General features: G+C 35.4%; 2 protein-coding genes across 2 annotated transcripts; one reads left to right on the top strand and one right to left on the bottom strand.

Moving 5' to 3' along the window:
• Positions 1-261: 261 nt before the first annotated feature.
• Positions 262-15,646, bottom strand: cnot6l (CCR4-NOT transcription complex, subunit 6-like). Its single transcript, XM_032578295.1, has 12 exons — positions 15,515-15,646; positions 12,953-13,074; positions 11,146-11,332; positions 9,576-9,661; positions 8,544-8,633; positions 8,381-8,449; positions 8,149-8,306; positions 6,910-7,064; positions 6,681-6,832; positions 5,881-6,105; positions 3,717-3,919; positions 262-912 (listed from the first exon to the last, which is right to left on the bottom strand). Exons 2-12 carry the CDS (start codon positions 13,062-13,064, stop codon positions 691-693), a joined length of 1,659 nt encoding a protein of 552 aa, XP_032434186.1. The 5' UTR covers positions 13,065-13,074; positions 15,515-15,646; the 3' UTR covers positions 262-690.
• On the top strand, positions 15,025-26,391 carry mrpl1 (mitochondrial ribosomal protein L1). The gene is made up of 10 exons (XM_032578296.1): positions 15,025-15,060; positions 16,581-16,629; positions 18,053-18,161; positions 18,848-19,124; positions 20,392-20,475; positions 21,227-21,298; positions 21,411-21,522; positions 22,792-22,892; positions 23,136-23,217; positions 26,228-26,391. Exons 1-10 carry the CDS (start codon positions 15,040-15,042, stop codon positions 26,329-26,331), a joined length of 1,011 nt encoding a protein of 336 aa, XP_032434187.1. The 5' UTR covers positions 15,025-15,039; the 3' UTR covers positions 26,332-26,391.
• The last annotated feature ends 383 nt before the right edge of the window (positions 26,392-26,774 follow it).

The raw sequence follows: 26,774 nt of genomic DNA, 5'->3' as shown, positions 1-26,774 counted from the left end.
AAACCATAAAAATTTCTGGGTTAGAAAAGTTGAAAATTTGCAACAAAAAAAATCTCAAATTGTGACATTAATCTTTTCCAGAAAAAGAACTCGGAAATTTCTGAGTGTGAAAAGTCAAAAATTTTCTAGAAAAAAAGCTGAAACTTCGGAGTTTGAAAAGTGAATTATTTACTAAATAAAGATTTTGAAATTTCAAAGTTTTCTTCTAGCAAATTTCTGAAATTAATCTCAGAATTTATTTTTTCTCAAATTATTTTTTTTCCCATCTACAACAGCTCTAATACGCTTTGTAGTATCTTATATCATTACTATTAAACTGTGACTTAAAAGATTTATTTCCTAAATGTATGAAAAACAAACTGGGACAGAAGTCATCTCGTCTCTTGTCAAATTTTGTGTTGAATTTATCCTAAGACAGAATCAACGAGCCGTCATGATCTCATCTAAGGCGGGTCACTTCAGCACCTTCATCCCCAATTTTTGGTATCAAGCTTCGTTTTAAAGGGAGGAAATTAATCAACGTAACACAAAAGGTACGAAAAGGAGCAACAAACGGGCGAATACTTCACTCCTCTTGTTCGAGTCTGATGGTGAGCTGTACAGGATCCTGTACAAAGCTGGGAGGGGGGGCAGTGTTTAAAAGCTGAGTGGGTGAGGTTAGAGGTGTGGGCGGGGCTTTCCCAGGCTGGACTACCTGTGGACCGGCAAGTGCAGGCCGTTCAGGGGGTTGAGCGCATGGGGGACGGGGGGGTGCAGTTCCAGCTGGGCCAGCAGGGAGAAGTGGTCCGAGGGGATGTGGGGGTGGGGGCAGCCGGTGATGTTGTTGTCCACCAGCCACTGGCTGTCCAGCGGGCCCAGGACGCCCACGGCGCTCATGTGTGTCTTGGAGAAGAAGATGTAGTCGATGACACCCTGCGGGAACAGAAGAGACGTTCACAAAGAGCTCCCTCTAGTGGCGAACAGGTGAACAGCTTCCGCACAGTAATAAGAATCGGCTTCATTGGTCGGGTCAGTACGATGGCGTATTAGGGACATCGTAGATATTATTAAGATTCATCTCATAAATGTTTGAGAAAAATTTTTTTGAGTTTCAAAAGTCAAAAATTTGCTAAAACAAACTCCAAAATTTTGAAGGTAATCTCAGACATTTTCCAGAAGAAAGGAGGACATTTGAGTTTTGAACAAAAAATAAAAAATCTGAAATTTTGAGATTATCTCAAAAAATTTTGAGAAACAAGAAACTTGTATGAAGTATGAAGGTGAAAAATTTGTGACAAAAATACATTTGAGATTATCCTCAGAAATTTGAGAAAAAAGTGGAAAAAGTCAAAACTTTTCTAGAAATAAATGAAAATTTTTTAGAAAAATTTTGGTTATAAATATCTTATTAATTGTGTTGAATCAATTATTGGAAAAAAAGCATCAACTAATAGGATAAAAACTCAAAAAAGCGGAAGTCGCGGGTTCGACTCCCGGTCCCGATGACCTTTGCCGCATGTCTTCCCCCCTCTCCTCCCCCTCCTTCCTGTCTGCCTACTGTTGAAAAAATACGAGCCACTAGCGCCGCAAAAACTCTTCGGAGAAAAAAATGGGAAAAAAAAAATAAAAAAGGCCATTTGCTTATAGAACATAAACAAATCAATAGTTTTAAGCCAAAGCTGTACAAAAAAACATGTATATTTTGCATTTAAGATAAAAAAAAAAATCTTCTTCGTGTACATGTTCTACACAGAGCTCAGTTTGAACTTCCAATTCTGTGAAATAAAAAATCTATCCTAGTATCTTTTATTATCCAATTACTGATCAGTTAATCATTTGGTACAAATGAACAACTGTAAACTAAAGGAATGCTGTTATTAGAGATTCAGCGTCTTTTTAGACTCAACTTCAACGACAAAAACCAGAAAAATATTTAAACTGAAGCAACTTTTTGGGGAAATTCAGCTTCATATAAGCTATTAGCAAAGAAAGCAGGAGCGAATCAGGAAGCAGAATATAAACACAGCGAGATAATACAACTACAGGATCTGATTTAGCAACATTTAAGATGGGAGGAGTGAATTCACTTCCCACTTTCAGGGTGGTAAACTTTAAATATCAGCTAGTTCTGTTTTAATGTGGGCAAGCTGAACTTTGTCCTTGTTCCTGTAAAAGCTGAATTTGCGCAACAGCTCAATACATAAGAGGAGCAGAACAAAAACCCTGGAGAAAAACTGGCATCATGTTTCCATCAGAGCAAAGTAACAGAGACGCTCCGAATGGAAAAAAGCAAAACCTGACAGCCAGCAGATGAGCTGCTGGTCATGAAACGAGACGAAGCAGAAAACCACACATTATGTGAAAGTTGCCGGCGTGACTCATTCCAATGCCAGGCCGAAATGTCAGCGCATCAAAAACTGTGAGGCGAGACGAGATTCAAAGGCTTCACCACCAACACAGTTTGAAAAACTGCAGAAAAGTGTAAAAAAAAAAAAAAGTGATGCATCTCTGGTTAAAATGTCTTCCAAACTAACTTCTGGTTTCCACAGGAAAACTACTAAAAAGTGTTAAAAGATGTTCCACACGTATGTTTTTGGGTTTTCCAGTCGGTTATAAATTTTAAGCTCATTCTACCCAAAACATATTGTTTTCAGGTCAAATGTGAAATTAAAATGGTTGATTTAAAGGAAACTGGAGGAAGGAAAAATGCATAATCTACTCGGGTTAGACTTCTTTAAGTTTAGTTAACCTAAACTTAATTAAAGTTTTTGTTAATCTAATAGCTGGTCTTGATCAATACTTCTCTAACAGTCCAGTATCTGACCACGGTTGAGTGGTCACGTGAATCTCTTCTTTTTAGTCAGGATCAAGATTCAGGGGGAGAAATCAAGCTTTTCATAACACTTCCATATTTTCACATTTTATCAGATTAGAATAACAAACTTAAAAGTATTTTATTGAGAATTTTTTTCTGACAGATCAAGAAAAATTAGAGTTGGAGTGAATAGAAAACAATATAAGGTTTGCAATGCAAAGATTTAAAGCAGCTTTAGGTCACATATATGGATGCAACAGTATGAAAATTTGGGGCAATTTTGATATCTGATATCGTATTTTCCAGTCTATAATTCGCATGAATCAAAAAATGAGTCACGAAGAGGAAAAACAACATAAGTCTAAGGACTAGGTGCAGGGCTAGCAACTATATAACGATAATTGATATTTACCAATATTATATAGTATGTCGTACTGCTGATTTCCAAAGAAAAACTACTGACTGTAACTGTGTTTCCATTGACCATATAATCACACAAATTGGATTTACAAAAATATATTTGCTTAATGGAAACATGCCAATTTTGGGGAAAAACCCACTTGCTTTTCAATTAAGTTTTTGTGCTAGGATGAGGTAATTTTTTTAGCCGTATCAAATTTGATTTATTTCGCAAAACTGCAATGAAAATGTTTCGCATCACGAGTCACATGATCAACAACCGGATGTTACTACTGGCAGAACAGACAAAGAAGACGACAGGATGTAAGAAGACGACGGCGCAGGATTTTTTAAAAAAGATTTATCGCGTGAACAAACTTATTCACATGTGATTTTAACTGCGTTTCTTATTTTAACGGAAACACATTTTGTCTTTTCAACATTAGCAGAATACTGACAAAGTTTTGTGCACATTTGCAACGGAAACGCAGCTGGTGAGTCCTGCTGAGCAGCAGGTTTCTACCTTGAAGTCGTATGTGTAGTTGGTGTAAGGCATCAGGTTGCTGTCGTACGCGCTCTTCAGCTGGAAGCTGTGTGTGATGCTGCCGTCCGAGTTGCCATTCTTGCCGTTGCAGCTGAAGTTGGTGAGACACTCGTTGTAGCGCAGCTCCTTGAAGTCCTTGTGGTTTTCAGCCACCCCGCCGTTGCTCAGGTACTCCACCACGCCTGCACAGCAACAACATGCAACAAAAATAACTTAAAAATCTCTTGTTTTGGCTTAAATCAGTGGAACATGGTTAAAATCACTGAAGTCTTCTTAACTCAACTAGGGATGCAAGTTATTGATCTATACTGATCGGTCAGTAACAATTAATTAATTAATAAGCAGCCATTTTATTAAAAACCTCAGTTTTCTCTTGTATCAAAAGGGTGTCGATTATCTTTCCATAACATAACAAGGGGCTTTTAAAGAAGCACATCATTAAATGTCAACATTTTGTGTCAGTTGAATGACCGAATAAACAGAAAAATTAGACTTTCTCACCTTGTTAAACATAAACCTCGTAGGTTACAAAAGAATAAAATATGTGAAACACTTAATTCCCCATGAACGCAGAAATATTCATACAGAAGTTCCGTCTTATCTGTAGTTGTTCTTGAAAGATTAAAACGTAGCTATATGAAGTGCATTAACTCACGTCAGCCGTAAAAATAAACCTCCCACGTTACATTTTTTCTGTCATAACTTCCGTTTGATTTCTGTCATCCGATGGGCTCTTTGCACCTCAGCTTCCGCGTTCGGGGAAAAGCGGCTCAATCGTTTCCGATCTATTGAAAAAGGCTCTTTACACTGGGTGTTTGCAGGGCTTGTCCAAGGTAACAATTAATGATGAACATCAATCTGAAGCCCCAACAAGTAAGCTGGAGAAAGGTTTTAAGATGTTCGCCTCGTTATACACAGATAGAAGGTGAGTTTTACTTTCTTTAAACTTTGTGGCTAACATTAGCTTTAGCTTATGCTAGACATTTTTCTTGTAAAAATGTGCTATTTAAGTATCTAAACATTTTTCATCCATTCTAACGGCCAATGTTTTTGACCTTGTTTTCAAGTATATTACGTGGTTTATTGTCGTTAGTGTCAGAGACCAAGTAACGGGGATTTTACGGTTCAGGCTTTTTGCTTGTGAAGCCTGAGGAACAACAAGCCCATAGCTTAACAGTAGAGCAGCTCTGGTGTCGGAGTTCTAGTTCAACTGACTGTTCAGGTTCAAAGTTGTTGCTTTTAGAAAAATATGGCCGTATTCCTTAAGGTCTCCATGTTATTTCGCTTTATTAGTTTTGCATGTTTCTTGTGAAGCAGGACGGTGTTTACAGCGGTGTGTACAGGCGGATCAGTTGCTCGGCTGTCTGGCTCTGGTCTGCTCTCTCGTTCCCATAAACTCTCTTTCAGGTTGAATACAGAAGTGATTCCATGGAAATAACACAGGAGGCTCCTTTACCTTCTTCTTTAGGCTGAAGAAGCTGATCCGGAGTGAAGTGAAGGCTGTAAACTTTGCTGTGCGGCGTTAGCTTTAACTGGTAGCAACGAATATTTACAAGCCACCGTCTTCTTAATTCAGGACCTCTTGGAAATCCATGAAAACTTAAAAGCCCATTATATTAGGAAGACAACAAAGTGCATACTATTGTTTTATTTTTCGTCTGAAATAAGACTTTGTCTTTTCTAGCTGTCATGGTAACTCAAAGCGGAAAAAAAAAAAGAGCCGCATTTGCGCATGCGGTTGTGACGTCAGCGCGGCAGGTGCAAAGAGCCCATCCTCGCCTTGGTAGCTGATCGGTCATTTTTAGAATAACAGGTTTCTGCTGCTCCGTCATCAAGCTCGACTGAAAGAGGTTAAATTAAGGATCTTGTTGAGTTCGTATATTTCAGGTGTTTATATTTGAAAATAAAACCGCAAAAAATGCATTTTGAATCCCACACCGAACTCTGGATCGTTTTACCGTTCTGCTCAGTGATATCTCCGCCATCTTTGTTTCTATACCAACGGAAATAAAGATGGCGGCGCCTCTGCTGGATGGAGACTAAACTGCAGCACTAACAGAAGGTCTAAGCAGCGGACGTTATAATCTAATAAACCATTAATGTACAATTAACCTTAAGTTGATTAATTATTTGCTGGACTTACCAGAGTCGGGCAGCGAGTTGAGGTCGGCACACAGTACGATGGGGATGGATGACGGGTCAGAGGTCGGGGAGTCCGTCGTCATGGCGCCCGAGGCTCTCTCCGCGATGCTCTTCAGCTCCGACAGAAACATCATGGTTTGGATCAGCTTAACGTCCGAGTACTCGGGGTCCCAATGCATGTGAGCGTTGGCCACAAGAAGTAGCTGCCTCTCCTGAGGCTTCACGCCTCACAAGAGAGAAACAAAATGATAGATTTTAAAAGTAATAGTTTAATAAACATAAAGACAGGCAACAAGAACCTCTAAAGTGAATGAAATAGCTACTAAATTAACACAGTGGGGGGATTTTTTACTTCCTAAATTAAATTCCAGCAAGTTTTATAGGTGTCATAAAACTTTAAGCAGTAAAAACAGAAAATTATTACTGTATCTGGCAGCAAAGCTTTCCTTCATAGCACTAAATATTATGAACTCAAATCAAATATATAGAACAGTCATAAAGTCAGAAAAAATATTGAGCAACACAAGGCATAAAAACAGCAGTTAAGGCCTCTTTAACTCTCCAGCAAACAACAAAACTGCGGTTGTTCACAGAGTGACAAATCTCTGGTGCCACCTTGTGGAAAGACAGGATATTGCACATGAATTTCACAGATTTTTCACAGTAATTTAGTCGTTTATTACATAGAATATTTAGACGTTTTGATTGCATTATTTCAACTTACAGTGAATAGAATCTATTTATCTATAACAGAAAGAGGGAATAATAAAAAATCATGGTCACATGACCATCTTGTCTTACCACTGGAGAACATGTTCTTATTAACCTCCAGCAGAACCGCCACGCCGATGTTGTCTTTGGTCATCACTCTGTTCAGCATGACCTCTGACCCCTCAGAGTTGGCCATGGCCACCTGATTGAACTCCACGGTGTGTTTCTGGACCAGAGTGAACCTGCAGACATCCGCAGCAACTGGGTTAGCTCTCAGGCGGACTCCATGTTGGTTCTGTAAAACTTTTGAGGTTCTCACTTCTCGGTCTTGAAGAAAGTGGCGCAGCCGTCGACGTGTTTCCTCTCCTGCTCAGAAACCAGCTTGGCGCGGGATTTGGGGCAGAAGTAGCCGTCGTAGCCGCGGTCCTTTAGTGTTTCCAGGAACAAGGTGTAGTACTGCTCGGTCTCCACTTCCTGCAGAAACACAGAAGAAGTTTTACTGAATGGATCGGATCACTGGGAATCGGTGGAGGTGGTTCTGATGTTTGATCAGGTCGCTTCCCTTCAGAGCAGTGGTGAACCAAACATTTTCCCCAAATTCAAACTATTGGTGGCCCACTATTGTTTTTTCAATTAAATATACAAAAAAATAATTTGTTTCATATATTTTTTATTTTTCCTGTTTAGAAATAAATAAAAATGGTATTTGAAGATATTTGTAGAAAAGAGATCTTTGCGTCATTGCAGAAGTTTAAAAAAACTGTCTCAGGTTTGATTTTTTTTTTCAAAAAGAAAACCATCAATTTTCCACATTAATTATAAAAATATATTTTTCAAATATGGTTTTGAAAAATGTTCTTATTTTTCTAAATTTTCTCCCCAAAAATGTAAAAAATATTTTTTTAAAAGAAAAGCAAATTTTTCATCTTGTACTCATTTTGAAAATTGTTTCAAAAGTACTTTTTGAAACAATTAATAAACATTTTTTATTTTAAAAAATTAATAAATTTTAACACATTTAGTATTTGTTTCTTCAAAATACATATTTTTCAAAATCATTTTTGTAAAAAGAAAGGCACAATTTTTCTTAATTTTCAAACTTCTATGGCAAAAAAATTTCAAAAATATTTTTTGAAACTTTTTTTTACAAAGTATATATATATTTCTTGAAAATAATAAAAAAGCACATTTTCTCACATTTTTTTAAATCTATTTTCCAAATATATATATATCTATATATTAAAATAGTATTTTAACCCCCGCCTCCCCCAAAAGCTGTTTTTAATTAAAGTTTGGGAGAATAAAAATACAATTTAAATTTTTTTCAAAAACATCCTGTTTCTTCTCAATGAACTTTTCACAACTTTATTTTAGCAAATGTCACTGGATGCTTGTTAAAATAAGATTCTTTTGTATCAAACAACATTTTAAAAAGCTAAACTAACCATCTGCATCTTGTTGCTTCCAGGTTAAATTTGTACCATTCAGTTGAGCTTCATCTGTACTTGTGTCTTTATAACTTATTCTCAGATTTCACATTAAATAAACTCTGCTTCACCTGCAGGCTGATGATGTCGGCGTCACAGCCGGTGATTTCCTCCATGATGCCTTTCTTCCTGTACTCCCAGTTCAGCGCCCAGGACGGACAGTAGCCGTAGAGCTGCCGCGTGGCGTACTTGTCGCACAGCACGTTGTAGCACATGACTGTGAACGCAGCTGCAGGCGAAACCAGAGGAGTAATCAGAGCGGCGAAGAGTCGCTTTTAAAGAGTTTAACCGACCAGAACCGACCTGTTGGGCTCATCAGATCTCGCTCTTTCAGAGTGATCCACGGTCTTTGGGGGAGCTGCTCTGGGTGAACTGGGGGAAATATTATTTAAACAAGACGATGGAGCGGGTTATAAATATTACATTAATATGACATAAATATTAAATGTGCTGCTGAGGGTTTTACCTGCCAGATTGTCGAGCATGTAGTTCAAAAGCTTTCTGGTTCCGTCGGGCTCCTGGTACAGATTCAGGATGTCCTGCGATAACGGATTTCCTGCGACCAATAAATGCAGCAGAAACGTCAAAATGCAACTATAATTATTGTAATAACTACACATTTCCATCTAGTATATTTTTAACATTGTTTCATTTTATCTTTATTTTTTAATCTTGTCCTAAAGAGGATGCTGTATTTGAGTATATTTAATGGTTTTTAATATTTTAAAATGCTGATCACTGGCAGCTATTTTGAATCATGTTATATTTAGATTTATTTTTTGTCAATGTAAAGTTTCCTGTCTGGCAAGAAAACCTCACAAATCTACAAATCTAATATTAGCTACTGCAATAACTAATATTAAACGATTATTTTTGTTGTTGCAATCTTGTTTTAAACACTTTTTTTGTGTGAACCTTTATAAAATAATATAATTTATTGATAAGATAAGAAATTATACGTAAAGCCAGTCGAAAATACGTGGTAATATTTTGTATTTTTGCAATATAGTAACATAAAGAGATGAGATAATTTCCTTTTTATTAAAGAAAGGCCAAACAAATCTTTTTATATATATATATTTAAGTTTTAAAACAGCTTCGATGACTAAAAATGTCACATCTGCCTCTCCTTTTGTAATGGAATGAATATTTTCACTTCATATGAACTGAAAAGTGTTTAATAATATACTACTTTCACTGGCAGATTATTCCACTTACAATATGGGAAAATGTCTTGTTATAAAATTACCTGTAGGTGAAACTAATACTTTTGTTTAAATCATTGTTAAGGAATTATTGACTTAAAACAATCTCTTATATCTGGCTGAAAAGTTACTTGTAATATATTTTTGTCTTATTTTAAGTGTGCTAAGATATTTGCACTAGAAACTAGATCAAAAATATTTGATAAGATTTTGTTTTTGCAGTGTAAATGTCCCTAAATAAATTAATTAGTGGATAGTTCTAATATAATCACTGACGAATGAAGAAGTCTCACCTTTTAGTCCCAGAGTTTGAAGCTTGAAAAGCCGGCCGAGTTCGTAAGGCAGGACTCGTAAAAGATTGTTGTTTAAAAGCAATTCCCTGCAAAAAAAAGCAGCAACCAAGCATTAGTCTTCTGCTCTAAGCTTTTATTTCTGACTACGAGATTATTTCCAGTTCTTAACTGAAGAGTTAGAACCTTTATTTAGTTATCTTAGATCATTTAGCATTTAAATCCCTGCAGAATTTTAAAGAAATTATTAAAGGTTCAGTAACAGATTAATACAATAATAGAAATAAAGTGAACAAATTGTTTTCTACGTGACAAGATTTCACTTTAGGATTGAATTACAAATTAAATCAATAAAACCTCTTTCTACAGGCACTGGAATATGAAGCTAAATTGAAGCAATTTTCAAGTTTTCTCAAGGTGTATTTTTGGTGATTAAATCCCTATACTTATTAAATAATGTAACTTTCACTGCAGTCTTGTATAAAGAGCGATACATGTGCAATAAAAATGACTTTTAAAAATTACTTCTCCAGATATTTGAATGTGTTTTTCTCTGGCAGATTATTTCACCTGTAACACAGGAAAATGTCTTAGTGAAATGATTTGATAGTACTTTTCTAAATCAATGTTTAGGATTTGCAAGCTCACATATCTTGTGAAAAGTTTCTTGTAAGTTAAATTATATCTGAACATGGGGCGATGCTAGCCAAGCTGTATCATGTGCAACCTGCAGTAGCTACTGTTCAGCCTGAAGAGGGCAGCAATGAGATGGTTTTAGGCAAAATATTGCAGAATTAAACAAATTTACACAAAAATGTCTGAGTTTGCACAGAAACATTAACAGTATTATGTATTTTCCAGGCACATAGAGCCATTTTATAGTATTATCAACTAACTTTGTTACCTTCAGTTGCTATAAAAATGCTATATAAATCTAATATGACTTAAAATAAATTTCACTTTGTAATTTAACGTCCTGAAATTGGGTCTCTGTCTCTTTAAGAAACTCCTGCTCTTACTTATCTACTAACCCTTTAACAACGTTTTCACCAGCGTCTCACTGAGAAGCAGCTCATATAATGGAGCTCAGCAGGTTTTTGGTAATTGCTGCTGGCTAGTCTGAAGGAGTGAGTGGGGGAGGGCTGCGCCTCAAAGGCGGGGTTAGATCCACCCAGGCGTTTCACACAGCTGAATGGTTGCCATGGAGATGAAAGGATTTCTCAAATATGCATGAAAGAATCAAGGCAACACTCCAGGTATGTTTCTGATGAAAGAGTAATATTACAAAATGACATAAAACAAAAAAAAGACGATTTTACATGATACCGCAGCTTTAAGAACCAATTGAGACAGTTTATCTACAAAAAGCTGACTTGAGGATTAGTTCCTCTTTAATGAAGGTTCTGATGAAAAGGAAAAGTCCAAATATACAAGGTGGCCCATTACTGGGTAAAACACTGCTTGTCTATGATGGGTTTTAAAGAAATGCAGGCAGTGTGATGGTTCTGGTGGGAATCCCTGGGTCAGCTCCGTCATGTGTTTGACAGGTGCCACGTAGCGCAGGGCGGCCTACCTGAGAGAGACCATGTTGCCCAGTTCGGCGGGCAGACTGCGCAGCTTATTGGACGACAGGTTCAGGTAGGCCAGGTTGGGCAGCTTGGCGATGTCCGGCGGGATGCGGGTCAGGTTGTTGTCGTTGATGTGCAGCACCGTCAGGTGCGTGAGCGTCCATAACGAGCTGCTCAGGCTCCTGACTCGTCCTGATTCAAGAAAAACGCAAACAAGACGACATTAAAATCTGATTCTGAAGAACTGGTGATGATGCGAGGATGTTGTAGTCAATTAAAATTAACAAAATAACGATAACTAAAACTGACAAAACATTTTTATTAACTAAAACAAATAAAAACAGTAATTAATGGGGAAAAACAATATTGTAGGTAAACTATACGTATAACATCCTTTGTTTTGTGTTTATCTACTTATTAGCCTTTCAAACTGATGTGAAATAGACTTTTCCCCCGACACAAGCAATAAGCATCCATTATCCTCTAAGCTAGTCCACAAAATAGCGGGAGAAAACACCAGAGTCATTTGGTTGATGAATACATATTTTGAAAATGCCACACCTAAAAATCAACCAAAGCATGAAAAAACTAAAACTACTACTCTAATTAATAAAATCTAAGCAATATTTAACTAATAATAACTAACAAAAACAAGCAAACGCACTCTAAAAACTAATTAAAAGTAACTGAATTAGACAAACAAAAAGTCACAACAAAATAAAACTAAACTAAAATTAAAAACCCAAAACTATTATAACCCTGGTCTGAGGAATTTCACAAGAGACGTAGAGATGGACGATACGGCTGAAGAACGTATCATGATATAAGCATTTCATATCAGTCGATATTGATAATTATTGATCCGGACTTTTTGTTTTAAATATCAGAAATAGTACCAAACTGGTGGCTTGACCGTTCCTGTTTTATCCACAGTTTTTTATTTTTAAGCACCGTGGCAGAACTTTAAACTGTTGCTGCAGCAGTTACTCAGAAGTTTGTTGCTAGGTAACCAAAGAGTGAGAGAGTTAGTTGATTCCTCTCAAAACAACAATATTATCAGCTTTCGCAATAACTTCTGGGACAATTTATCAACCAGCAAACGTTATCGTGACATGCCTAGCGATGCAACTATCTGATATCAATATTTGTATCGGTCACAATATTGAAAAATAACTTAGATTGGGTATCGGTGGCAATGTGCCCAATCCATTTGTACAGATCTTTTCAGTCTAAATCTATAACTTATTTATTTTAGCACAATATTATGAAATTTGTTTGTTGCAGTTTAATTTTTACATGTTTGACTAAGTGGTAGTAAACATATTGTTTTTTAATCAGTTTCAATTTCTTTATTATTTATTTTACTTTGGCTGTTCTCCTGAATGCAGTGACTGAACTAATTAAAGTTGCTTTTACGTGTTCAACCAAGCTTGTGAAATTATCGGTGTATTTACGTGCTATACTGCTGCAGAGTTATCAAATAAATTTGTAATTCAGTAAATTTATGTATGCGTTTAAAAAATTCAATAAATTCAGCACTGTGTTTCTGAATTGGATCGATATCAAGCGATACTAAACCTCAGATATCGGTATTGGAAGTGAAAAAAAAGTGGATCGGTGCATCTCTGGACTTCCTCTCTGGTTCAGTCTGAATTGAAGAAGCCATTTTGTCTTTTGAAACTTCTTCAAGAAATAAAAGAGAAGACAACCAGCTGCGTTTGATTGAACCATCTTGGATGTTTCTTTAGCTGAACATTTTGGACTCAAAGCTTTGGGATTTATTTCCCGTTAACTAGAAGCAGTCGGACTAACCGGTTATCTCGAGCTCGTTCCAGTGAGACTTCTTCCCATTGGCCGCCTCCTCAGCTGACATGATGGTGTAACATCTGCGGGGATCTGGAGGATCATATTTTTCCTTTGGCATACCTGTTAATCTGAAACAAAAACAAAGCAAAACAAAAAACACTGAGTCCAGCTTTTAATTCAGAGAGAAAAACTTTAAAGAGAGAAAAAAGAAGTTTTGTAAACAGATTTCAAGAAAAGAAGTTAGCAGAAAAACTGCTGGCTCTTTATTAATACAATGTTTTTTCCAGGGTGACGCATGATACCGCTTCAACTGAATCATGCCTCATAAGGCTGGAGATGTAATTTTAAACAGCTGCTTTCCAGGACGGCTTGAACATTTCTGGCTGCACAAACCTGTTTTCTCATCTCAACTTTTTCTTTTACCGAGTTTCTTTTACAAATATATCAAAACCCTGTCCATAACCACGAAAGAACTGTGTGTAATAACCATAATTCATAATTTTATGAGTAAAGACGCAAAAGGTTTTATACATACTTCAGGAAACTTGTTTGCTTTTCTGAGTATTGGTAAAATAGGGATGAACTATTTTTGTGAAATCAATAAAATAAGGATAAATGTGAGGTTTCTTCAGGATACATTGGAATGTATTTATATTTACTGAAGCTCTCAACAGTGGAGAAAATAAAACCAACATTCCTGCAAATACTTTCAGTTATTGGGATTCTTAGAGATCATTAGCTGTAATTCAACTTAAAGTCAATAAATCATAATTTTTTTTTTATCACAACAAAAATTTTGTCAAGACAACAATAAATGATCTGGTAAATGTTAAATTTGCATTTTAGGAAGAATTACTTCTAGGATTAGTTTTAATACAACATACTTTTACTTTTACTTGAGTAATATTTTTAACGTCATTAAATTAAGAAGAAATGTGCTTTAACCAAATCGGAAATAAACACAGTTTATGTCAAAGTGAGACCTCCTGTTCATATACCTGCTTTGTTGTTCTGATGTTATTTTCTATCTGCTGAACCTGTTGAGCCATTTAGAGACCAAGAAAATAAAGTAAGTACTATTTATTGTCACTTTACCCTCTCCTAGTATCTATATTATCTACAGTAAGTTTGAATTTGGAAAGTTTTATATTGAAAAAAATAATTTGTAAAAGTGTTTCTTCTGCCTGACTTTTTCCTTTAAGTCTTCAAAATAACAGAATTTGTACATAATTTTAGAGTTTTCTCTATCTGATGAAATCATTTTTAAGATATTAAATCAAATATTCCAGTACTTCTCATTTTTACTTGTGTATTTTGGGGTAGGATCTAATAGGATTTATCTTCTTCCCACTCCTTTTCTAACTGGATATAAAGGTTTGGTTATGTATTTGATATATTTTTGTTTTCTTCTTAATTATTTAATTTTTTTCTCTGACCTTTACTTATTTGAAATAAATAAGGATTCCATTTCAATTACTTGGATGGCTACTTTTTACTTTTACTTGAGTAAAAATATGTTGCAGTAGCTACTCTTTTTGTATTCTAGATTTGCATTTTAATGTATTGTTTTGTTACTATATATATATATATATATATATATATATAATAAAACAGTAATAGTTCTTGGCCTGTTCTGTTCTACAACTAATAATTACTTCCTTTTTCTAACATGACTTTATTCTCCTTGCTGTAAACATCAGATATAACTCCGGACCCAGCAGAAAATTGACGGTATTTATTTAACATGCATGTCTGCGCAGAACATGTAACACACCTGTAGCATGGGAGCGTTTTGCAGCAGCATGCAGACTAACCTGAGAAGTGCTGCAGAACTTTCTGCCTGGTGTTTATGCAGCAGCAGACATGAGTTTGGCCGAGGTGAACAAGTTTGGAAAAGAATTGCATAACCTGTTTACACATTACTGGGTCACAAGCAAGGAGCAGGGTGACATGTGGCCTGCTGGCATCTGTTCATATCACAGAACTACACTTCCAGAGGAAACTTTCATCAACACCCATGTAGGAATTTTACACATTTAGACTCTGAACTTCAACTAATCACTAAAGTTATTTTTTTTCCTGAAAACGTAGAAATGGTCGCCTTAAACTCTGAGGTTTGTATTTTTATGAGGTGGGAAAGTTTTTTTTAAATGGGAGAAAATGTAGCAAAGCCAACTGCACAGACAGCTGAAGGACGAGTCTCCAAACATAGATGTAGTGTCAAAAGTAGCCAGACAGGCCCGTTCGGGAAGAAGTTCGGCTTAGCAGCTGTCACACCTGACCCCAGAGTCCATATAAGTGTCTGATAATTGATAATATTGATAACACTAATCATATTAACACATTAACTTAGACAGTGGTAAAAACAGCACCCAGCCGCGTTCACCGGGGAGCGCCTCCGAAGCAGCGGGTTGGATTAGTTCGACTGTCGGCAGCTGTGCGCTCGACACCCGGACTCACAGGGGCTCACTGCCGGGGAGCCGATCTGCCAGGAGCGGGTTTAATCTGACTCGGAACCGACCCGGGTGGATGTGTTCTGTGTGAACGCGAACCGAGGCGGGACTTTACCTTCATTCGGGTGCGGTAGAAGACGGTTTATGAGGGGAATTAGCAGCGACATGTAGACGCGCCTCTAGAACCCGTGTAGACCCCTGAACGTCTCGGAAACAGAAGGAAGAACAACAAACGCGGCTTCCGCTCGTCCCCGTCACACTCCCGGAGCGCGCGCCGAAAGGGTTGCGCAATATTTCTTGTGTAACCAAATTTAATAAAACTTTTAGCGATTAGAAACAAAATATAAAAGAATTATTATTATTATTATTATTATTATTATTATTATTATTATTATTTATTTATTTATTTGTTTATATATTTATTTATTTATTTTTATGAACAACTAACCTTCAGAAAGAAAGAAATATCCATCAGGACCATGCTAAGTGTGGGCTTGTTAAAGAATCCAAATGTATGGTTGAATAACTCAACAACTAGATTTTAGCTGTTTTAGCATTTAAGATTTTAAACGAGAGTTGATCAAAGGTACTGTAGTTTATATTCATAAATATATCCCTGAGGTAAGATTTGAAAACCTTTCATCTTCCAACCCACAAAACGACAGTTGAAGAGATATGTAAATGTACTTATGTTATACAAGCCACCATCTCTATGTATTGTAGTAAAATATACATATTGAGAACAAGCCTCTTTAAAACCAGAATTTAATACTTAAACTTGAGTAAACTTAAAATTCTCTTTTGTTTCTATCTAGATATTTTATTCTCCTCTATTATGCAGATGGGTATTCATTGACGATATTATTAAATAATAATGAAATCTTCCAAATATTTGTATATGCACTCAGTTTATTGTTGACAGTATTCTAGATTCAGTCATCTAAGCTTAATATTAAATGTCAAACTTTTAAGTGTTTTGAATAAAGATTCAATACATAATTTATACTGAATGCAAGATCTTAAACGTGCGGAAGAGCGTTTCTTTTAACGTAAGTGATTTACCACTGAGTGTTTGTTATAAACCCCAGTAGAAAAATTAAACTTCCATTGTCTGATTTTTTTAAATTTAGATTCTACCCTTTTGTCAAGCGGAACCAAAAAACCGGCTTTTGTTTTCACAGGGACCGCTAACAGCAGATATGGCAACCTGCACGCGGAATGTTTGGAAAGGTCAGTTTTTGTTATTTTTTTTATTTCCTGATTTATTTAGGGCATGTTTCAGGTTTATAATGTTTCGTATTGTTTTTTTTGGGTATATTATTTGGGTCGTGAGGACGTCGAGGCCTTCAAACCGTCCGGTTCTGTTTTCCGATCTAGAAATACATCCGAGATTGGACCTCTAATGCTAGCAGATTGATGCCCGCAGCCTTAATTTGTTTGACATGACATCCCAAGCAGCTAAACAAAAGCAACAAAATTCACATAACCTGTATCAGAAACTCCTTCTGGTTGTTATGACGATTTTATTTTGGGGCGTTCATTAATTTGTTTGAGCTGTTCTTTTTCCAAGGGGAAGATATTACAGCTTAGAAACAGTTTAAAAACCAACATTTGCGTGAGTCCTTTTCATTTGATCGTCTCAGAAAGCAGAATTTACGAACTCTGAGTAAAAAGTAAATACTCTGAATAAACCTTCCTTCCTCTGTGATACTCAAAGTTTTTGGTTTCAGAACAGGAGAAATCCACTGGGTATGTCACGATAGCTCTGAGTTAAAAGTGAGCTTTATAGAAAAGCCCTCAAGAGGAAAAAACCAGGAAGATAGAGCACATAACACCAGTTTTAAAGTCCCTCCACTGGCTCCCTGTAGCTCAAAGAATAGACTTTAAAATACTGTTGTTAGTTTACAAATCACTGAACGGCTTAACACCACAATACATTAAAGATCTGCTGTTGTTGTATCAACCTTCCAGACCCTCTCAGGTCTTCCGGTTCTGGTCTGCTCTGCATCCCCAGAACCAGAACCAAACGAGGAGAAGCAGCTTTCAGCATCTATGCACCACAAATTTGGAACAAACTTCCAGAAAACTGTAAAACAGCTGAAACACTGACTTCTTTTAAATCTCGACTAAAAACCCACCTGTTTAGGATTGTATTTGAAATGTAATCAATTACAAATTTATTGATGGAACTTGACTTAATGTCGTGTTTTGATTATTGATTCTATGTTGCATTGTGTTTCTGTGTTTGTAATGATGTAAAGCACTTTGAAATGCCTTGCTGCTGAAATGTGCTATACAAATAAAAGTTGATTGATTGATTGATTGATTGATTGAACGGTGGACCACATATAAGGAGATTCACCATGGCAACGGGGAAAAAAAACGAAGCCTGAAAGTCTGCATTAATGGAATTAGAAATTTTAAGGTAGGCATAGGAGAATATCAAAACATATTTGTAAAAGAAAATGCAATAAAAAAGCAGCAATACTGTTGCTGATGCAAACTAGTGAGAGTTAGTGTGGCACAGACCAAGTCAGTGTGTGAGTGTGTAACATTCTTGACGTGACTCAACCTTAACAAGGAATTGAATTGGATTAAATCAGGATGAAACACATTCTGCTTCACCTGTTTTATATTTTTCTTTCTTGCTCAGTTTTGTCAGGATGTCAGAAGCAGCTGCTGAGCGCCGGCGGTCCCTCGTACTCAGCCGTATCTCAGGTGACACCGAGGACTCTACCCATCCGGACCTACGCAGCTGTCAGGTGAGTTAGCATCTCTGCTGTGAAACTTCAGCTTTGTCCTGCTGGGTTTCAAATCCCTCCTGCCTATGACGGCGTATACTTAGAATAAAAAAATGTGAAAAAAAGGAGTACATTTACACCAAACAACTCAAATTTGAGAAAATTTTATAGAAAAACACAGAAATTTCTGAGTAGGAAAAGTAAAACATTTTCAAGAAAAACATTGAAATTTTGAGATTTCAAATCTCAAAATTTCTAAGAAAATCTAAGAAATTTAAAAAAATTGAAAAGTTGAAAATTTGTGAGAAAAAATTAGAAGTGTCTAGATTAATCTCAGAATTCTTCTAGAGAAAAAGTGGACATTTCTGAATTTGAAAAGGGGGAAAAAAAGACAAAATCTCTTAGATTTTTGAGTTTCAAATGGGATTAATATCAAAATTTTTGATTTTTTTCTCAAAAATCGTTTACTTTGTGAAGTCAGAAATTAATAAATTTTTTTTAGAAAACTTCTGCGATTAATCTCAAAATTTAGAATATTTTTTCTTGCAAATTTTCAACTTTTCAAATTTATTTTTTAGACAAAAACTTGGAAATTTTCAAGGTTGAAAAGTCCAAAATTTCTGAGTTTTTGTTGGCAGAAATTTACTCTTCTTTTTTTTCTTTGTGTACAATCGTCCTAACCTTTTGTCGTACTTGTCGTTCGGCAGGGCCCGGAAGAAGGACAAAAAGGAGGAGGAGAAGAAGAAGGAGAAGGAAGAGAAGAAAGAGAAGCGAGTCATCGACGACAAAGACAGGCCCAAGCCTTTTGGGAAAACCGCCTGGGTCCCTGTGGATGACGTCTATGTTAAGCGGTTCTATGCCAGAGTTGTCCACAGCGCCTCAGACAGCATCAACATGCTGAAGAGGTTCCAGAAGCTGGACTTCGCGCCCGCCGATCAGCCCGTCTACGTCGACCTGAAGCTGGACATGAAGCTGGAGAAAAAGGTAACGCTCCATCTAATCAGCGCGAACGTCACACCAACAGCACATCGAGACGTTTTACAATATGAAGAAAAAAAAACAGAGATTTTTTTTAATCATGTGAATAAATTTATAATATTATAAGAATATAGTGGTACAAATAAAGTTTTAATATTACCATAATAAAATCATAATATTATTAGAATGAACAATAACAATTTTGCTGGATGATAAATTGTCCCAGAAATAATTGCGATAAACAATAATATTGTCGTTTTAAGACTATTTTCAAGTAAAGTAACAAACTTAAATTTTGAGAACCTTTAACATTGAAACTGGAAAATGTGTCTGAAGAACGCATCACGATATAAATGTTTCATATCAGTTGATATTGATAATTATTGATAATTCTTTTGTTTTAAATATCTGAAATACCGCCAAACTGATGGCGTAACCTTTCCTGTTTTATTCACTCAATGCTGTTTTTCATTTTTAAGCAGTTATTAGGCAAGGAGGGGGAACTTGAAACTGCTGCTGCGCCACTTACTCAATAGTTTGTTGCTAGGCAACCAAAGAGTGAGAGAGTTAGTTGATTCCACTAGAGGCTGAGCAGTTAAAGCCTTTCTTCTGTCCACATCCCCCAGAATCCTGTGCGGTTCTTAATATTGAATATTGCATCAAACATATCTATCTATTAGTATTGATCGCATTAAAACACAACCACCAAAAACAATAAATTAAACGGGAATAAAAACCAAACTCAACCCAAACCGTAAATAAAATGGATTATACCGATACTCTTCACTGCAGCTTTTGACATTTTGGGTTTTTAAGCTTCAGATGCAGGAATCAGTTCTGTAGAAATCCCTTCTTCCTGTTTACCAAACACAGTCCTGTTGGACCTTCTGGTTCTGATGGAGAACCCTGACCCGTTCTGATCAGTTAAATCCAAATTTAACCAGTTACTCTTGGCAGGTTTGTTTGGATTCATTTCCTCCTTTTGCTTTTGCTGTCGCACTTGACTGGCGCTGATCTGAGTCGTGCAGATGATGCATCGATCACTGCGGAGGTTGCTGGAAACGCTCAGAAGTTTGTTTCCTCCGGTCCGCGGAGACCAGCCTCCTCTCATCCGTTTCCACAGATCTAATGTTCCCATGCATAATGAATCACTCTGGAGACATGAAGGTTTAATTTCTGCCACTTTCCTTTCCATTTATCTTTTATCTTCCTGCAGCGTGCTGACTGCTCAGAACAACTAAACAATGTTTTCTTTTTTTGTCTCTCCTCACAGAAAAAAGTCGACCCCTTCGTCACCACCGTGCGTCTACCGCATCCCTTCAAGACAGAGATGAACAAAGTTTTGGTTTTCACTGAGGTAAAAACTTTAATGACTTTAATGCTTGTTATTACAGAGGAAGATTAGGGACACTGAAAAAAACTTTTTTTTTCTCAGAATGCTGACTTTAATTGCAAAATTGCGCTTTTAACATCAAAATTTAATCTCAGAATTCTGACTTTTTTTCTCCTCAGAATTTTTCTCTGTTTATGACTTTAACATCAGAATTTTGACTTTTATTTTCTCTAAAATAATTCTACATTTTCTATGAATTGTGATTTGTTTCTCAGAATTGACTGAATTATGACTTTTTCAGAATAAGGATTTTTTTTTTCTCAGAATTTTGATTTTAATTTCGGATTTCAGATTTGTTTTTTCAAATTTCTATCTTTTTTCTCATAATTATTACTTTTTCCCAGAGAATTCGGATTTTCATGTCAGATTTCTGACTTTAATATCAGAATTTTGACTTTTTCAGAATTAGGATTTTTCCTCAGAATTTTGAAGTCTGAATTCTGAGAAAAAAAAAGTCTGGATTCATTTTTTTCAGTGGCCCTGATTGTCTTCTGTGTCTTCTAGAGCTTTGCTAAGTCTTTTCTTTATTTTTTTTAACAGGCGTTCATATCTGCTAATGATTAATAGTTTTAATTTTCTGCAAGCAGAAAATGCTTGATTTGACTTGTGGCTGACATTTTATATTACGGGTTATAAATTGCACAAACATGTTAACCACCTACATAAATGAACTCTGGTTGATTTTCTAAAATGTCTCTCCTGTCTGTTTCTGCAGGATTCTGGTCAGGCTACAGTTGCTAAGCAGAATGGAGCAGCTGTTGTTGGAGGAGAAGAGCTCATTCAGCCAGTGGGTTGTTTAGTTTTCTCTGTTCAAATCCGTAAAGAACAGTTTTAGTTTTTACTCCTGAGCAGCTCTCAGTTTGTAAAGCGTAACAGGATCCGATAAATCTCGTTTTCAGATTCTGGACGATGAGATTTCAGCCGACTTCTACGTTGCAGTTCCTGACATTCTGACGAAGATTTTACCTCTGAAAAACAAACTGAGGAAGAAGTTTCCAAAGAGCAAAAGAGGTAAAATGAGAGTTCAGCTCCTTCATTTGATGGTCTGTTGCATCAGAGCAATGCAACGATTGCAAAGGCTCCTCAAAATTCAGTCGCAGTTGTTTTGTTTTTTCAGCTTTGAAAGCCTAGAAAGTCTTTCATTTTCCAAAATGAACAGATTTTGGAGAAATTCTTAGGCTTTAAACTTGATCTAGAAAATCAAATACTTGAAATGTTTAAAGATAAACAATTTATTCTTAGCGTTAATCTAAGCAAATTTTTTAATACATTTTTTTTGTATTTATTGTATCAATGCATCAATTTCTACTGTCATTAAAGGTTAATGGAAACTCCAGAAAATAGATTAAGTTATATCTGTAGTTGGGCAATTATTGTATCGTTTATCATTTATTGTGATAAACTTCTTATCATGATAACAATTTTAATTTATTATTCTTATGATAAACTCCATTTGCTGATGTTTACAACTCTAAAAAAACTTTTGTTGGGATGGTTTATTTTACTATTTTCCTCACTGTTTGTTCAATGAGAGTAACAATAAATATCAATAAATTTACTAAATTAACCCTTTTCAGCTGAGTCCTTGATAAGAGGAGAGATATTCTCCTGTTATTTGTTGACATATTTTGTGGCGAAAATTAGAATTTATTGCTCTGTCACCAACAGACAGTCAAAAACCAGATATTTACTTACATTGTAAAATAATCAGGTTAAACTTTTCCTGTTTAGATCTGTTGGAAATGACTAAATCTTTCTCCTAAATGTTCAGCACGATGACAGACATTTACTTGGAAAAGCCGAAATGATGATTCAATCACTTTGTAAGCGTCTGATTGGTTAATTTGCAACATTTCAGTTAAAATTAGCCACATCTGGGTGTATTTTAAAGAAAAACCCTCAAGCAAAATGTTTTCTTCTGGTAAATTATGGGAGAAATGAAAATAAATCAAGATACCAGAATTATTGAAGGAAAATATCAAAACGGCCAAGAAGTTGAACTCCATTGTGAGACATTTTGGAAGAAAACTCAAAACATGTGCCCCGAGTCTTATACTTTAAAAAAATAATTTTCATAAATCCTTACAAATTATTATTCTAAACATTTAGCAAATAGAAAACAGGAAAAGTTTAGTCTGATTTAATGTCTTAGAGAAAAAAAGTTGCCTTTTTATAAATAAAAATGACAAATACCTGGTTCAAACTTCAGATCCAGATGCTTGAATTATAATATTTTTTTGTATTTTTCATGTTTACAAAAATGTTTCTGTTTAACCGCAGGTAGCGTCACTAATAATATTTCCCAGGCGTTGCAGTTGTTCAAAACGGGTCATGAGTACATGGTGGAGAGCGACTGCTTCGTTAGGACCCAGATAGCCACGGTACGTCCAACATGGCTGCCGCAGAACGTGTTGCTATGGTAACTGATAACAAACTGCATGTTAGACTGAACAAAACCAAGCAAACACCAGAAATTAAGATTTTTGTCATTTTCCATGCCTACATAAGTATGGCATTTGCTAAATAAAATTTAAAAAAAATCTGTATGAATCCTATAGGCAGAACTTTAGGACCGAAAGTTAAAAATTCAATTGAATGTTTTTCTTGTTTCCACCTTTGTGTAGCTTGACATGCCCAGTGAGCAAATCTTCGCCAACCTGCAGGCGATCCTGACTGACGTCTGTTCACACCGACCGGCCAGCCTCGGTATGTTCTCCAAAACCAACAAATAAATCACAGACTTCCCGTTTAGAAGAAGGTTTGTAGAAGGAAACGTATTGAATTGATTCAGCAGCTTCAACCTTCAGGTGGGCTTTAAATTTTAGATTTACAGACAAGAACGTGATATTCAACAGCCAGCAAGACTTTGTGTTTTTCTGCAAATAATTTCAGTTAGGTGTAGGGCTTTCATAAAAAAAATCAATTAATTGCATAATAAATAAAACAAGCTCAATAATTTCCATTTGCATTATTTATAAGTTTTCTCTTCTCTCTCTTTCTACCAAAAACTGGATGATAAATATCTTCAGTCTGATGCTTTGGTCAAAATTAATTGTTTTTTTACAGAAAAATTTTGTTTACAGAGACTTTATAATTCATTTTATCTATCTTGGAAATTTAAAATGTCTTCCAGTTCCATTGTTAAATGTTGATTAGAATTTAATGTTTAGCTATCTTTGGGAATGTGTTCTTGCATTATTATGCCATTATCATTGTATTTCTTGAAAAATGATCTCAAAACAACAATATTACCGTTTATCGCAATAACTGCTGGGACAATTGATCGTCCAGCAGTTTGTTATCATAACAGGCCTGGACATGTGGGAGTTTTTAGAGAGAATGAAATCTGCTAAAATTTAATCTGCATTCATTGTAATTCATAATTTATGGAAAGATTGTAGCGTTAAGTTTGGCGTAAAGAAAAAACCTTAAATGGTGTTCATATTAAAAGATAAGTCTAAATATTTGTCATGTTTACTTCTGGGAAATAGTTTCCTTAAACTCAGGCATTTGGCTGTTATCTGGGGTTTTTCTGATGTCTCTATTTACCCTGACTATTAAGATTTGGAGTATAATCTTCAGTTGATGGCTCCTCATTACAGCAAGAGGCTGAAATGGGATAAAAACTAATTTAATTAATGATTATCTGTACAAATTGTCACCAACATTTGTGCCTCTGCTGAGCTTTCAGAAACGCAGAGGAGGTTTTAATGTCATTAAACCCTCAAGTCTGCACATAAAAACCGTCTGATGTTCAGGATTTTTACTTTTTATTCAAAGTTAATCAAAATATTTTCATATTTACTCGTGCATCAAACCTGCTGTGTTTGGACTATACATCCATCCATCCATTTTCTAACACCCTGGTCCCTAGTGCGGTCAGGAGGGGTTCTGGTGCCGATCTCCAGCTAACGTTCCGGGCGAGAGGCGGGGTCACTCTGGACAGGTTGCCAGTTTGTCGCAGGTGTTAGAACTAATATTCAACAATTAAGAAAATTATATTTTTTTATACATTTATAAAATCTTACATCTTAAGCATTTATTCAACATTGGGAGACATTATTTCACACAACTTTCTTTGAAGCGACAGAATCCCTGTTTTACCCATTAAAGCTGAAATTACATTTTTTGGAAGGATAATCTTCTGCACTGGGTCATTTCCTTTTCAAAATGATCATTAAAAACGCAAAATATCAACAACAACAAAGAAATTATACACCATTAAACAGTTTAAAAACAAGTTTCCAACCTCACTTCATTACCTCAACAACAAAATATTTAATGAAGCCCAAATTAACGAGATAATTTATTAAATAACGTTGAATCCGTAGGTGATTTAATCAATCAAAAACATTAAAATTGTTTTAATATATCCAGTTTAATTGAAAAATACTTCAATTATCCCAAAGGGGAATTAAATTATTTCATATCTTATCATCCAAGTATTTTCAGAGTCAAGTTATTTTCCTAAACACGAGTTTTCTCTTCTGTCATCTGGATCGAACGTCTTTTCATAACATGAAGGGCTACATTTTTATGATGAAAAATAATAATAAAAAAACATACAATTTTATTTTGTAGACAGATATTAACTATAACTAAACAGGAACCTTTTAGGTTGCTGAATAGAAAAATAGAAGCTGACAGTGAAACAGCGAGGTGTTCATTTATACAGAAGGACCGTCTGTAGTTGCTGTGGAGGGAAAGTTAAAACTTCGCTCCATTTAGTGTTTTAACCCTCAAAAATCATAAATTTGTCCCCCATCATGCTACAGTTTTTCTCTGTCATGGCTCCGATTTTCTGTCATTGCATCCTTCGCTGTTCCGTAAATAAGCTCGAAGTTTAATTTCATTCAGCTGTGGTTGGGGGCTGAGAGTTTTTTATTTTTACTTTTCATTTTTTTTTACATTGTTTGTACAAGCTATTGAAATACTTGAAAAATACTTGCATTTCAGTTAGGTGTTTTCAAGATTTCAAGCTGCACAGTTTTGTAGTAAAATTTGACCTAACATTTGATTAAAAGCCTAAATAAGAAAAACTTTATTTACATTTGAAACCAAATATTTTCATACACCTAATAAAAAGACAGACATTTTTTTCTCACTATTCGAAGATAAATCAGAGTAAACTCTTCTTGTTTTTGGTTAGTTAGAATTACCAAAATTATTTTTGTTAAATGATGAACATTTTCTTTTTCAGAATTATATTTTTGTTTTTCTTTCTTTATATATTGTATCTAAGCATTTAATTTTGAGGAGAAAAGTCATTTAACATGATTTATTTTTGTTACCGTGAAATTAATATTTATTATTCCTAATGTCTCAATGAGTTATTGATCTCTGTAATGGAAATAAAAGTTAGCTAATACTTGAAATGAGGCAAAACTAACTTACAAGGAACTTTTCTGAAGAATTAGGAGCTTGTTTTCTTAATTTTTCCTTACTATTGATGAAAAAGTACTCGCCTTGTTATTAGTGAAATAATCTTCCAGTGGAACGAGTACTTTCCCCCCAATATTAAGGAATTATTTACGTAAAACAAGCTTCTAATTCTTGCAAATAAAGTTACTTATAAGTTAGTTTTGTTTTATTTAAAGTCATTAGCACTAGAAACTAGACCAAAATACTTGTTAGGATTTTGTGTTTTTGCAGTGTAGCAGCTACACCTTGCTAGTATAAACGTTTAGGCTGATTTATTTTTCTTTTCTCTGGTCAGGACCGTTTGTTGAGCGGGCCATCATGTCCACTCAGACCAGCGAAGCCGTCTGGTTCCGGACCGAAAGTGTTTTACCTAAAGCAGCTCAGACGGACGAGGAATGACGTCCATATCAGATTATAAATAATGACCATACTGAATAAAGATTTTGTTTTTCTGGTTTTCCTGGGAGTTTTTTTGTTGTTGTTGTTGTGTTAAGGAAACCCCAGTAGATTAAAGTCAGAACCAAAGTACCAGGATAGGAGGGAGAATTGAATTAATTTTTAAACAAAAAGGACAAACAAGATGAAACTATTCAGTTCTTTCTTCTTATTGTTACATTTTCCTGACATTCATCATTACTAATCAAAACTTTCTACAGTTCTCCAGTTAAAGTCACAAACCTTAAGGAGTCTATTTTGATATCTTCTAATATATGATTTCTGCATGTCTCATTTGAAACTCAATTTGAAATTTCACCAAATTAATGGAGCATTCTTTACATTTTAAATGTAATTGTTGGAAAATAATTTAGCTCCTATTTAAAACATTGAATGTTTTTTTTGTT

This window comes from Xiphophorus hellerii, chromosome 12, assembly GCF_003331165.1.
Source record: "Xiphophorus hellerii strain 12219 chromosome 12, Xiphophorus_hellerii-4.1, whole genome shotgun sequence".
NCBI classification, from domain to species: domain Eukaryota; kingdom Metazoa; phylum Chordata; class Actinopteri; order Cyprinodontiformes; family Poeciliidae; genus Xiphophorus; species Xiphophorus hellerii.
Note: the sequence above shows the minus strand (reverse complement) of the source record. Positions and strands in the feature narration are given on the sequence as shown.